The sequence below is a fragment of the Lithobates pipiens genome, unplaced genomic scaffold, assembly GCF_037356315.1.
Source record: "Lithobates pipiens isolate NorthernLeopardFrog02 unplaced genomic scaffold, aLitPip1_a1.2 Scaffold_16, whole genome shotgun sequence".
Lineage (NCBI taxonomy): Eukaryota > Metazoa > Chordata > Amphibia > Anura > Ranidae > Lithobates > Lithobates pipiens.
Genome location: NW_027507748.1, coordinates 105,867,106 through 105,881,669, shown reverse-complemented (window position 1 = coordinate 105,881,669; position 14,564 = coordinate 105,867,106). Strand labels below are relative to the sequence as shown.

Sequence of the window (14,564 nt, the reverse complement as noted above, 5' to 3'; positions counted from 1 at the left end):
GAGTGTGAATCACAGCGCGACTTGGGGCGACTTACAACACAACTTTAAGTCGCCCCCCAGGATACTAAGGGGAACCCCACACCAAAAAAAATGGCATGGGGGTCCCCCCTCAAAATCCATACCAGACCCTTATCCAAGCACACAACCTAGCAGGCCACAGGAAAAGAGGTGGGATGAGAGAGCGTCCACCCCTCCTGAACTGTACCAGGCCACATCTATACTTATCTATACTTCCTCGCATCACCCACATCACCCCCATAATATTGGCACTCCCAGATTCTTTTAACTCTGAGTTGAAGATGCCGTGCACCAGGTCTATAACGGCGTACAGATCGCAGCCACCCGTGCGCCGGCATGCTAATAGTAAATGGGGAATTGCACTGTGTTGCAATGCTTTGCGAATACGAAAATGGCCGTTGCTCTTTGGCGTGCGCCGCAACTCATGGCGCAAACCTTTTGTAAATCAGCCCCTATATTTTAGTCAGTAGTTAGATTACAGGATAAAAAAGGCTAGCTATGACTGATTAAATGGTTTTCCAAAAAATAACCCCATGCTTATAGCAGCACAGGGGACATCACTTTCCGCAACAGTGTGCTGTTCATCCTGCTGCTGTCTGCAATGAGAGGAGGTTTGACCATAAAATTGCATTGTGTATGTATTATATTACTGTGTTGCTATACTAGAGTTCTCAGGCAGGCAGTGGCGATAACATCTGGAAATTAAAGCTTTGAGTTTCGGTAGAACACAAGAACTGCTGGGACCACTTCAACATATAAACAGGAAACGCAGAAGTCAACTTTAATTGTTTCTGACCTTCTACTAAACGATGTTAGCTCATGCACCATACCTGAGTTGCACAGCATAAACAGAAGATGTAGCTGAAAACAATCTGTGTGGTCTCTCTGGTCTCTATAAGCATCAAGAAGCCAACAATCCAGGTGACACCAAGTAAAGTTGAAACAGAAACTGTAGCCAATGCCTTCTTTAACACTGAATGTTTTTTTGTGCTGAAAATGGCATAGTAATATACAATTAAGAATTACAATTAAGAAACAAATTAAACACACAAGCTGTGATAAGAGCAGGGTCAGATCCCAGCAGCTACCACCAGTATAAACATAGTGTAACATTGCTGCGCTACCACACTTCCCTTAATAGGCGAGCGAGTACAAAGTTACAGTGGGGCAAAAAAGTATTTAGTAAGCCACCAATTGTGAAATTTCTCCCACTTAAAAAGATAAGAGAGGCCTTTAATTGTCATCATAGGTATACCTCAACTATGAGAGACAAAATGTGGAAACAAATCCAGACAATCACATTCTCTGATTTGGAAAGAATTTATTTTTGTATACAAACGTTTTTATTGGTGGTAAAAGAAAAATAAGTAGATCAACAGACACAAGTACATGACAGCGTCAATGGAAAGCATAATAGAAATACACAGCATACAAATGTTGCTGGCACAGCAGCGGACCAGGCACAAAAAGGAACTTTTACAAAAGCGATTAACGTACACAGCCTGGACCGTATGCACCAGATGATGCTTATCAAGTTCAAAGATGTATATAATAGAAGGTTAGTAAAACAAGGGAAAATAAACTAAACACAAATAGAAAGTTAACCGTGCAATAATTATTACAATTGACTTCACGGACAGATAGCTAATACTCCACAGTACTGTCTCCAAGCTGGTGCTAGTCTTAGGCCTGGGTCAAAGATATAGGAGAATAAACCATCAAAAGTAGAAATATAAGAATTCAGTGGGACCGTCTGGACTCCGATGCATCACCTACTGGGGGATATAGGGGGGGGTCCCCCCATAGGACCGGAACACACCGGCCATTCGGACCATTTGGCTGTGTGGACATGCATGGTGTCCATAATGGTGTGGTGTACCCGTTCCATTAGACGGATAGCGTCCATCCTACCAAGGACTCCCGACCAGGAGGTGATCTGCGAGCGCCAATGTAGCGCAATCGTCCAGTGAACAGCACAGAACAATGTGTTGATCAACCTTTGGGTGGGGCGGGAAACCCCTGTTATAGGAGCGAACAATAAACAGTGTGCGGGTGACAAGTCGACCACGGATCCAACAATCGAGGACACCATGATGCGAACCCGATCCCAAACTCCCTGGAGCTGGGGACAGCTCCAGAAAATATGGATCAAGGAGCCCGTTTCCGGGCAACCCCTAAAACAGTGATCAGGAACCGTGGGGTAAAACCTGTGAATCCTATCCGGGGTGAGGTACCAACGAGTGTGAAGCTTCACCACGGTGTCCTTCACCGCCATAGATCTGGCACACCTATGCATATTCACAAGCATCGTACTCCATTCCTCAGGCGAGAACTCCGTGTCTAGATCAGTTTCCCAGAGGCACATCGCCCTGGTCCTCTCTGGCATCTGGGATTCCAGAAGATGTTTGTACACCGTAGAGATAATACCCCTGTCTCTGGAGTGTCTGTAGCATAAAGATTCAAATTGAGTATTGGAGATGGTGTCTAAAGAACTATAATGTGTTTGAAAAAAGTGTCGAATCTGGAGATATTTGTAAAATTCCGCCCTAGGTACCTCATGTTGTGATTGAAGTTGTGAAAAGGAGGTGAAGACACCTCTTCTACCAGACAGGGGGACTTCTGGATCCACCATCTGAAGGCAGAAGGAGACCCAAACGCCAGAGGGAATCTCCTATCGCCCAAAAATGATGCCAAAGTGGGTCTGTTAGGCTGCAGTTTAAATTTAGTACTATACAGTGACCAGAGGTAGAAGGAGCTACTCACTATGTTATTAAGAGGGGCTAAGTCCCTTGGACGGAGACTCTCCTGCCACAGGACTCCCGGGAGGAAATAAGGCCGCAAAGACTGAGTCTCAAATTGCAACCACGGTATACCAACCGTAGGGGCATGCCATTGAGCCGTCTGGGCCAACCTGGCCGCTAAGTAATATAGCCATACATCTGGGAGTCCCAAGCCGCCCTGTAGAAGTGGACGATGTATTAGGTGTCTCCCCAGCCTGGGCCTCTTGCCCAGCCAGAGAAAAGTGTTAAAATGGAAGTAAACCCTTCCAAACAACTTTGACCTACAGGTAAGCCTAGATTAAGGCTTACCTGTAGGTCCAAGTAATATCTCCTAAACCTATATGGTTTAGGAGATATTTGCCCGAAAATGGGCACCGCTGTCTACGGCGCATGCGCCGTAGACAGCGGCGCGCATGCGCACTAAATGCGGCAAGTCCAAGAATGGATTTGCCGAATTTGTCGACTCCCGTGCGCATGCGCGGGAGTGACGTCATCGCGGCCTCGCCGTATGACAGCGGCGGAGCTGCGAGGCGCGACTCCCGTGCGCATGCGAGGGAGTGACGTCATCGCGGCTTCGCCGCTGTCATTGGTCGGAGCTGCGAGACGCCACCAGCAAGATGGACGCGGCGGACTACAGGGATCAGCGGCGACTTCGCTGGCTCCTGTGTCAGGTAAGTGACACATAATGAGCTACTATGCGATGCATAGTAGTCTATTATGCTTTACCTTTGCAGGGAAAAAAAGAGGAAGTAAACCCATCAGGGTTTACTTCCTCTTTAATATCGCGTTGTAGAGTGGTGAGGGCTTGGCGTGACACATAAATAGGGAGAGCTCTGAAGTAATAAAGTAGTTTCGGCAAAATAGACATTTTAACCGCTACAACCCTCCCTATCAAGGGGATGCGATAGGTCGACCACAGACGCAGCCACCTCCGAACCATTGTAAAGGTCGGCGGATAGTTGACGCTATAGATTTCTGGTAAGGAAGGAGCTAGATGGACCCCTAGGTATAAAATAGTGCTTTTAGAGAGAGAGAGTCCAAAATAGGAGCGCATATTAGAAACGTCTGCAGGGGTAAAGTTGATAGGAAGGGCAGTACACTTAGCTAGATTCACCCCCAGGCCCGAAAGCTTGTGAAAGGTGCCCAAAAGCTCAAGAAGATTGGGGAGAGCTATCAAAGGATTGGGTAAAAACAAAAGGACATCGTCCGCGTAAAGGCTAAGCTTGTACTCCCCTTCCTCTTTCAAGTACCCCCCTATGTTCGGATTAGTAATAATGGCTCTGGCGAGGGGCTCCAGGGCCAAGGCAAATATTAGCGGGGATAGGGGACAGCCCTGGCGGGTACCCCGACCTATAGGAAAAAATTCTGAGGAACTACCGGGGAGTTTGATCCTAGTTTGGGGTCTATGATACAGTGCTTTAAAACCATTAATAAATTCGCCCCAGAAACCAAACCTGGCCAAAACCCGGTCTAAATAGGGCCAGAGGACACTGTCGAATGCTTTTTGGATATCCAACCCTAAAATCAGGACTTTACGGGAGAAAAGGTTCGCATCTTGAATGATATTCGTTGCCAAACGAATGTTATCAGTGATCTGCCTATTGAGGATAAAACCAGTCTGCTCCGGGCCCACAAGGGCCCCCACAATAGGTGCCAATCTGTTTGCCAATATCTTTCCTAGGATTTTAATATGATTTGGAAAGAATTTATTTGCAAATTATGGTGGAAAATAAGTATTTTGTCAATATCAAAAGTTCATCTCAATACTTTGTTATATATCCTTTGTTGGCAATGACAGAGGTCAAACGATTTTCTGTAAGTCTTCACAAGGTTGTCACACACTGTTGGCTGGTATGTTGGCCCATTCCTCCATGCAGATCTCCTCTAGCAGTGATGTTTTGGGGCTGTCGCTGGGCAACACGGACTTTCAACTCTCTCCAAAAGTTTTCTATGGGGTTGAGATCTGGAGACTGGCTAGGTCACCTCCTTCGTTTGGCCGGGCGGTGTGTTTGGGATCATTGTCATTCTGAAAGACCCAGCCACGTTTCATCTTCAATGCCGTTGCTGATAGGAGGAGGTTTGCACTCAAAATCTCACAATACATGGCCCCATTCATTCTTTCATGTACAGGGATCAGTCGTCCTGTTCCCTTTGCAGAGAAACCGCCCCAAAGCATGATGTTGCCACCCCCATGCTTCACAGTAGGTATGGTGTTCTTTGGTTGCAACTCAGCATTCTCTCTCCTCCAAACTCGACAAGTTGTGTTTCTACCAAACAGTTCTACTTTGGTTTCATCTGACCATATGACGTTCTCCCAATCCTCTTCTGGATCATCCAAATGCTCTCTAGGAACCCTCAGACGGGCCTGAACATGTACTGGCTTAAACAGGGGGACACGTCTGGCACTGCAGGATCTGAGTCCCTGGTGGCATAGTGTGTTACTGATGGTAGCCTTTCGTGTGGTCCCGGATTTTTGCTCACCATTCTTGTGATCATTTTGACCCCATAGGGTGAGATCTTACGTGGAGCCCCAGATCGAGGGAGATTATCAGTGGTCTTGTATGTCTTCCATTTTCTAATTATTGCTCCCACAGTTGATTTCTTCACACCAAGCTGCTTGCCTATTGAAGATTCAGTCTTCCCAGCCTGGTGCAAGTCTACAATTTTGTTTCTATGTCCTTTGACAGCTCTTTGATCTTCACCATAGTGGAGTTTGGAGCGTGACTGTTTGAGGTTGTGGACAGGTGTCTTAATGATACTGATACCAGTATACTGATAACAAGTTCAAACTGGTGCCATTAATACAGGTAATGAGTGGAGGACAGAGGAGCCTCTTAACCACTTAAGGACCACCTCCTGCACATTTACATTGGCAGAATGGCATGGCTGGGCACATGGGTACTTTGCTCTTTAAGTGCCCAGCCGTGGGTCGCACACGTGCCGCCGGCGGAACACTCGTGACCCGGTCCTGAGCTCAGTGACCGTGGCCATGGGATCCGATGTCCTGCGATCGGGTCACAGAGCTGAAGAATGAGGAGAGGTATGTGTAAACAAACCTCTCCCCGTGCTTCCTAGTGTGGCTGTCACCGATCGTCTGTTCCCTGTTATAGGGAAAGACAATCAGTGACTTCACATGCCAAGCCATGCCCCCAACAGTAAAAAAACACTCACACGTCACACTTAACCCCTCCCCGCCCCCCATTGGTTAACTCCTTCACTGCCAGTGTCATTTACACAGGAATCATTTAAATAGCACTGATTGCTGTATAAATGACAATGGTCCCAAAAATGTGTCAAAAATGTCCAATGTGTCCACCATAATTTAGCAGTCACAATAAAAATCACTGATCGCCGCCATTACTAGTAAAAAAAAATATTAATAAAAATGCTATAAAACTATCCCCTATTTTGTAAACACTATAACTTTTCCGCAAACTAATCAATAATTGCTAATTGCAATGTTGTTTACCAAAAATATGTAGAAGAATATGTATCGGCCTAAACTGAGGAAAAAATTAATTTTTATATATTTTTTGGGGATATTTATTATAGCAAAAAGTAAAAAATATTGCATTTTTTTCAAAATTGCCACTCTATTTTTGTTTATAGCGCAAAAAATAAAAACCGCAGAAGTGATAAAATACCACCAAAAGAAAGGTCTATTAGTGGGGAAAAAAGTACGCCAATTTTGTTTGGGAGCCACATCGCACAACCGTGCAATTGTCAGTTAAAGCAACGCAGTGCCGAATCGCAAAAAGGGGCCTGGTCCTTTGGCTGCAAATTGGTCCGGGGCTTAAGTGGTTAAAGAAGAAGATACAGGTCTGTGAGAGACAGAAATCGCTTGTTTGTAGATTACCAAATACTTATTTTCCAGCATAATTTGCAAATAAATTCTTTCAAAAATAAGACAATGTGATTGTCTGAATTTGTTTCCATATTTTGACTCTCATAGTTGAGGTATACCTATGATGACAATTACAGGCCTCTCTCATCTTTTTAAGTAAGAGAACTTGCACAATTGGTGGCTGACTAAATACTTTTTTGCCCCACTGCATATATCCCTGTCTGGTGTGACAGAGGTTGAAATAAAGTAGTGCTCTTCAAAGAGCAAATATTCTTTTAGTTCTTCAGAACTACAGAAATATCTATTGTCAATATGGGAAACTCTGTGTATTATGGAGGCTTATATATATGTCATTACTGTTATTGTCTACACAACCCTCAACAGTGTTGTTTATATCCCCAGCCCTGAAGGGATCTTGCATCCATGGATGCCTGCCCACCTTGGGGATGGCTTTGGTGCGGGATATGGTCATTCTACACGCTCCCTCAGTTCCCGTGCTTGACATTACCGGTGGGCATCCGGGTTTCAGTGCCGCACTGTACCTCCTATACACAGCAGATTTGTTTGTAAGTACTACTATGGGATTGGTTCCATTCCAACATGTGCATCATTTCCTCTGCTATATGCTAACTATTTATGGGCAATTATGTATCTTGTTTTTAGTTCATTATCACCTACCTGCTATTGATAAGTGGTAACACCAAACCATGAAATGCGTCAAGCTAGTTTGAAGCCGCGTTTGTACTTACATATTATCTATAATGACCATGTCATATTCTATACATACCTTGGGGTATAGGATTGAGATACCACTAATCTAGGGTTCCTTTCCTAATAGACCTATGCAGATCAGAGATTTTGGAGGTCATTTTAATTATTGTAGTCATTGCTTTGATGCTAATAATCAACCTGTATGTGTATATAGATGGAATTTATGGGTTTTATTACCACTGACAATTATTGTTTTTACCTTATTATCTATGGATCTATTGTACCAAAAATAAAAATATTTATATATACACCATTGATAGTTGGTTTTCCCTGAGACTGCATGCTTCATATAAAGTCCCACTTGCCCCCATTGCCCCCTTTCCCCCCGCAGTTCTCAAAGCGCTTGTTAACCCCAAAAAATTTTTTTTTATAAAGATCCTGTTACTTTAAAGCACGTTATACAGAACAGTGCTTGTGCTGTTTATTTTGGCCCCCTGTATTACCTGAAATACTTGGCTGATCCTGCCAGTTTCTACCCTCCCCTCTGTACACTGACCCCGATATATCAGGGCTGTTGAGCCCTGACACTGTTGTCAGTGCACATGCCTCTGTCATACGCTGCTATCTGCAGCTGTCCTGTGTCTCCCTCTGTCTGCCTCCTCCCTCTCCCCTCCCTGCCTGTCATCTCTCACTATTGCTGACCTATATATCATCCCCTGTCACGTAAAAAGCTGTGTCCTAGTGCCTGTGCTTTATTTAAAAAAAAAAAACAAGAAACGATTTATATTTGATTTAACAGTGTTTTCCAGCGATCACATGACTCAAGGCTCTCTGCACCTCTCTTCCCTTCTTTCTTGGCTGACATCAGCAGGGGAATCTGGGCCCCACCTACTGGAGATATCACGCGGGGAGAGTTGAGAGCCTGGGGTAATCTTATCACTGGAAGACACTGTTTAAACAGGTAGAAATCTTTTTTTTATAAAGCACAGGCACTAGGATGCAGCTTTTTATCTGACAGAGGGCATTAAATAGTGGCTTAACAACCACTTTAATGAATGTCCTTTAAAGCTTAATGGAAGGTCTCTGCTGAAAAGATAAGTATGCACTTTATTATTTTCTGGTGTGGGATGGGGTCTAAGAAAGTAAATGTTTTTGGAAAATGTAACTGGGTCAAAGAAAGAATGTCTTTTAAAAAATGTCACTGGCTGGGCTTGTGAATTTGCGAACAGATTGTCATGTGTTTTCCAACTCAGTTCAGGGGTTCCTGGGTTGTCCATTCCTTAATATTGGCTCTTGTGGCTTAACTGACCAGAGAAAAGGCTATGTACTGTACTATAAGCTGTTCCTTATTTACGGTAGCAAACCTACAAACTTGCTGCAAATCCATGATAGCAGCAAATCCAAACCTCATACCTATCCAGACACAGACAGCAAACAAAAATAAACTGGTGGCCATTTTTAAATCTTTCCTACTCCATCCAGAACAATAGAAAAAATTGCTATATGTACACTTGTGAAGCATCAATATTTATGGTATGAAAAAATAAAATTAAAGAAAATGATTTCTTGATAGGCTGGGTCTCTGGTAGGTTTAGGCCCCTTTCCCACGCGCGGACCGTATGTCCGTATTTCATCCATCCATTTTCAGATGAAATACGGACATACATGTATCCCTATGGGATAGCGGGTGATGGAACACTTTGCTTTCATGGTTCTTTTTCCTCTTTCTTGTGGTAGGAGTAACACCATTTTTAAAGAAATATAAAAATGTAATTATTAATTTATTTACATTTCTATCATTATTTACACACCTGGTTACATTTGGATTCTTTTTCCAAATTGACACTGCAACTGCTATAAAAATGCAAATATTTACTATAAGGATGATTCCCACTGGCACCAGAAAAGACCACAACAGGGGCTTCGAGAGATCCAATTTAAGTTGCTCGTTTACACCAGCAAGCCAACAGCTACAATGAAATAAATGTGTGAGTTTGTGTTTATCATGTTTGATTAATACCAAAAGTAGAAATAATGTATAAATCCATAGTTGGGGTGCAAGTGGCAAATGCATTATCATCAAGCAACAAATTCTATTTACCTTGACAAGATAAGTAAGTTTGGTTCAAGAGCCAAAATCAGGATCAGTCAAACTGAGCCATTCCCATATGTGTTCAAACCTGTTAAATATTGTTTCTTTCTTGTCTAGACTCCAATCTTTACCATTCCTTTCCTCTCTGAGAAAGCCCACCATGTCTTATTTTACAGCTGTTCTATTCTCTGAGTTGTATCTGCTATGAAGATTTTTAGTTTTAAAAGGGTGGACAGACATGAAGGCATATTATTGACCACCATGAGCCAATGTGGTCTGCTGGTGTGCAGAAAATTCATGTTTTTAAAAGGGGGGGGGGGGGGGGGGAAGATGCCCTAGTACAATGCTGGCACCTCTTATCTTGGGAGGAAGACTTGATTGATGATCTGATGTGTGTGGGATAGCCCACAACAGCCCTAAATAGGTGTTTATGGAGAATAAGCAGATTGGACATAACTAAAGGATTTTTGGCCCATGCATTGTCTGCAAATGGCGGTCCCTAACTCTAAGGATCTGTGCACATCGGCACACTTTGCCCAGCACAGTTCCAACGCAAGACATGGAAAAAATACTTGTCGCCTATCGTGCCAGTTCGCACCACCACACTGAGATGGTGTATGCTTAACCACTTTACGACCAGCGCACACCAATGTGTGTCCATTTTGTGAAGAGGGATATCTCGGTAACGGCAGCAGCTGCTGCCACAACCGAGATATCCTTCTCTCCAGGCGCCGGTCGTGTGTCCGACAATGGTGGTCTTTGAGGCGGGTTCGCAGCGAGATCACTGTTATCGGCGGCGGGAGAGGTGCCACCCCCCCTCCCGCCAAGAAAAAATCTTGCCATGCAATGTGCTGTTTCCAGCACATCGGCACTGCGGCCTTCTCACCCAAAGTTCCAACGCAGCTGCTGGTGCGAACCGACCATAAAATATCTCAGCTCCCAAACTGGAACATATAGTATACAACAATGAATAAAGTGAGAGCAGGCTTACCTTGGTGTAGCACAGTACCACCCAGTAACCACTTAGTGACATGAGACTAAAAAACCCTTGTAGTTTAGACCAAAACATGCCTAATGTTTCTGAGGCAGTTGCAGGCATTCAGCAGGCAATACTTCCTCCCCCTAAATTCCTGATTTTTTGGGGGAGGTTTCCAGTCGAACAGGGATTTTGCATTGAAATTCTGCAACCAAGAGCAAAGTCCCTGGCTCACACTGCAGTGCAGTCCTATTGACTTTGAGTAAAAGCATCACTGCCTCTGCAATGTGTATGCACCCCATTAACCAGTATGTTCTTTTATCTGCTTGTGTCTGTAGCTTGTATCTATTGCTTGTATCTGTAGTTCACCTTTGTATCCGGTATTTTAATAAAGAAATTGCACAGGAGTGCGGCCGTCCAGCCTTCTTTTGTTCTAAGCACCTGTTTGCATACAGGGTTCGCACCCTCCATGTGGGATAGAGGCTTTTGGAGCAGTAGGGTAAGAGGAACAGCCTTAGAGCAATGTACATGTACATGACATGGCATTGTACTTATTTTGTGAAAACAATTGTGGGGTTTCATCTGAGAAAATCCAATTTATATAGTCAAGAACAGAATGTCTGCAGAGGTCACAGTCTGCTTAGGGACATACAAATGCATCCTGATCTGACTGCTATTAGCTGGATTAAGCAATGGTCATCTAATTAGCATGGGTAGGCTAAAGGTTAAAAAAAGTGACTCACAAATCTTCTCGGTGATAATTGTTTTTCTGTTTCCCAGTTTTATATGTTGATCCAAATGTTATTAAGACAATTATAATTGGAAGCCCTAGTGACAAAACACAAAAGAAATTCAGATCAGAAAAACAAAACTATGTTTAAGATGCTATTAAAAAAATAAATAAATCTAAGAACATTTGGATGTGGCTTACGTATGTTTAACAAAATACAATAGAATGATTTATTGATTCAGTTCTCTTTAATCAATGTTCTCCCACTCTAATAACTGTCAACCAACAACAGTTAGAAGATGTTATTGGGTATTCCACATGCTTTTACATTTAGAGCAGGGGTCATCAAACACTGGGCCGTGGCCCACCAGCTGCCTTTCTGCAGCTGGGCCGTGGGTGCGGGCGGCCGACATGAGATAACTGGGTGGGCGGCATGAAAGAGCCGGGTGGCCGGCATAAGAGAGCCGGATGGATAGAAGAAGCGAGCGGGTGGGCAAGCAGATGACATCTCCCCCTACAACACCACTCTTCCACCCTCACAGCCGGTGTTCTGTCAGCCTCAATGTTGGAGGTGTGTCAGGGAGCAGAGAGATGACATCATCTCCCACAGCCTGCCCAGCATCACCGCTCTTCGCTCTCCTGACTTCATTTGGAACCCACCACTGCACAGAGGCCTGCCTCTGTGGTAAATGGACCAGTGCTGCCACCAATGCAGTGGTGGCAGGCAGCGTGGCAAGTGGTGATAGGCAATGTGGCAAGTGACAATCTACATCTTGTGGCAGGTGACGTGGCAAGTGAAATTCCGCATTGGTGACAGGCAACGTGGCAGGGGAAATGTAAAGTGACATTCAGCATCTAGTGACAGGCAATATGGCAGGTGATGTGGCAAGTGACATTCCACATCTGGTGACAGGCAACGTGGCAAGTGACATTCCACATTTGGTGACAGGCAATGTGGCAAGTGACGTGGCAAGTGACATTCTGCATCTGGTGACAGGCAACATGGCAAGTGGCAATCTACATCTGGTGACAGGCAAAATGGCAGGTGACATGGAAGGTGACATTCTGCATCTGGTGACAGGCAATGTGGCAGGTGACGTGGCAAGTGACATTCCACATCTGGTGATGGGCAACATGGCAAGTGACAATCCCCATTTTGTGGCAGGCAGCGTGGCAAGTGACAATCCACATCTGGTGGCAGGCAGCGTGGCAGGTGACAGTCCGCATCTGGTGACAGGCAGCCTGGCAGGTGACTTGGCATGTGACAATCCACATCTGGTGGCAGGCAGTGTGGCAAGTGACATTCCGCATCTGGTTTTGCAAGTGACACGCTCAGGGTTCAAAATGATTCTGCATTATTTAATTTATTACTACAATGTAACAATAGAAATAATGCACTTCAATCGCCCTGACATCAATACCAGCCATTACCCCCGAAAAATCGTTTACCCTGGGGCAAATGACAAAGGCTGGTGTGAGACTAAGCCTCTATGGAGTTCAACTAAAATAGTTTTTTTTCCTCATTTCAATAACCCCTTTTCCCTTAACATTAAAGTGGTAGTAAAGCCAGTTTTGTTATTTTTAACTACAGGTAAGCCTATAACAAGGCCTATCTGTAGGTAAAATGAGTATCTCCTAAACGTGCACAGTTTAGGAGATATTCACCTTGCATTCAATCACTGATGTCAGCGGCACATGCGCCCGATGGTGTGTCCAATCACAGCGATGGAGCCTGCAAACCCCTAAGAAAGGCAGGGGTAGATTTCAGCCCTCTCAGCGATGACTGCCCGTCGCTGGAAGAGCTTCATTCTAAGGTAAGTATTTCATAATGTGCTAGCATGTGGCTTCTTTTATCTAATGTGGCACTCTCCTAGTTAGGTGCTACTAGGTTAGGTAAGATGTAGTTACGTTTATTTTGGGCTCTGCTGTAGTCAGTGGAGCTGGGTCTGATTGATTTGGTCTGTTCCAGGTTCTGCAGCTGAAAGTTTGCCTGTCTCTCCGTCTTACCAGAATGCGCTGGAACATAGTTTCAGCACAACTGCTATACATGTCTGCTGTACAGGATTTTTATTATTAGTGAGCACTTGATGGCTGAAGTTGGAATTTATACATACAGGAGAAGATGACAGCAGCAGTGGACAAAGTAACAAGTGGAGCACAGACCTCACAAGGCTAGACAAGGACACACCGAGGGTAAACCTACCATAATGTACAAATATTCTGTACTTAGAGCTGAGGGGATTTACAGTGGATTCAATTCTGTTTTACCATTAAAATCGCCAGGTTATTATCCCACTTAGTTTACTTTTTTCTCCAACACAAAATACTTAATACCAACATCTCAACTCTTAACCTTCTTCCTAAAAAACTAAAAATAGTGATTGCAGAGCTAGCACTGACACCCATTGAAGACAGACACCCGTGCAAGTAATAGCATCTTTGAGATATGTAAAGGGGTACATAATTAATTTCAGGGAGGTATTGCTACCCCTTACCTCACCAATATGCAAAAAAATTGATGGATAGGGAAGTTGGAACAGGCTATTGTTCCTATCAGAATGTTTCGGATTTCTTTCACGTTCTCTACAATGTTCACCATGAACAATAGTAATTGAATCTCTCCAGCAGGGATAAAATCTAGACAGAGGTTCCACATTCTGTCTAATGCCCCGTACACACAATTGGAAATTCCAGCAAAATGTGTGCTTTTGGTCGGAAATTCTGACCGTGTGTATGCTCCATTGGACTTTTGCTGGCGGAATTCCCGCCAGCAAAAGATTGAGAGTAAGTTCTCAATTTTTCGGTCGGAAAAGGAAATACCGATCGCCTGTACCAATTCCGACACGCAAAATTCTTACGCATGCTCAGAAACAATTTGACGCATGCTCTGAAGTATTGAACTTCATTTTCTTGGCTCGTCGTAGTGTTGTACATCACCGCATTCTTGACGGTCGAAAGTTCAGAGAACTTTTGTGTGACCATGTGTATGCAAGCCAAGCCTGAGCGGAATTCCGTTGGAAAAGAACTTGAAGTCCACTCACGTGTACAGAGCATAAAACTAAAATAAAACATTTTAGCTTCACATGCAGTTTAAAGTGACTCCGTTATGGGAATAGTTTGGCAACTGTCATGACTGGCCCTTGAAAATTCTAGTTACTATGTTTGTCGTAAATAACTTAGAATGAAAACAAGAGAAAAAAGGGACAGTGCCACCTAATTAAATAATAAATAAATATATATATATGTGTCAGTGCCATTAAAAGATGACTAATTAAAAAGTGAAAAAAATCAAAAGGGCGCTATCTGGTCTAACAAGTGGAAAATGTTGTGATTATCAAATAAATAATGAACCAATGATTAGTTGATCAAAAAAACTGGAAAAACTGCATGTGGAAAAAAATTATATTATATAT

At 43.8% G+C, this 14,564-nt stretch overlaps 1 protein-coding gene across 4 annotated transcripts in view; it reads right to left on the bottom strand.

The window, feature by feature from the left end:
* Window positions 1–14,564, bottom strand: part of ADGRG7 (adhesion G protein-coupled receptor G7) — an 89,320-nt gene that overhangs the window by 1,066 nt on the left and 73,690 nt on the right. For 2 of the 4 annotated variants that reach the window (XM_077480211.1, XM_077480209.1), the window contains exons 13-15: window positions 11,165–11,249; window positions 9,165–9,323; window positions 849–1,008 (exon numbers count right to left, since the gene is read on the bottom strand). In XM_077480211.1, the coding sequence (XP_077336337.1) occupies window positions 849–1,008; window positions 9,165–9,323; window positions 11,165–11,249 (404 nt within the window). The remainder of the gene's footprint in view (window positions 1–848; window positions 1,009–9,164; window positions 9,324–11,164; window positions 11,250–14,564) is intronic. The other 2 variants (XM_077480210.1, XM_077480212.1) reach the window with 2 other exon arrangements.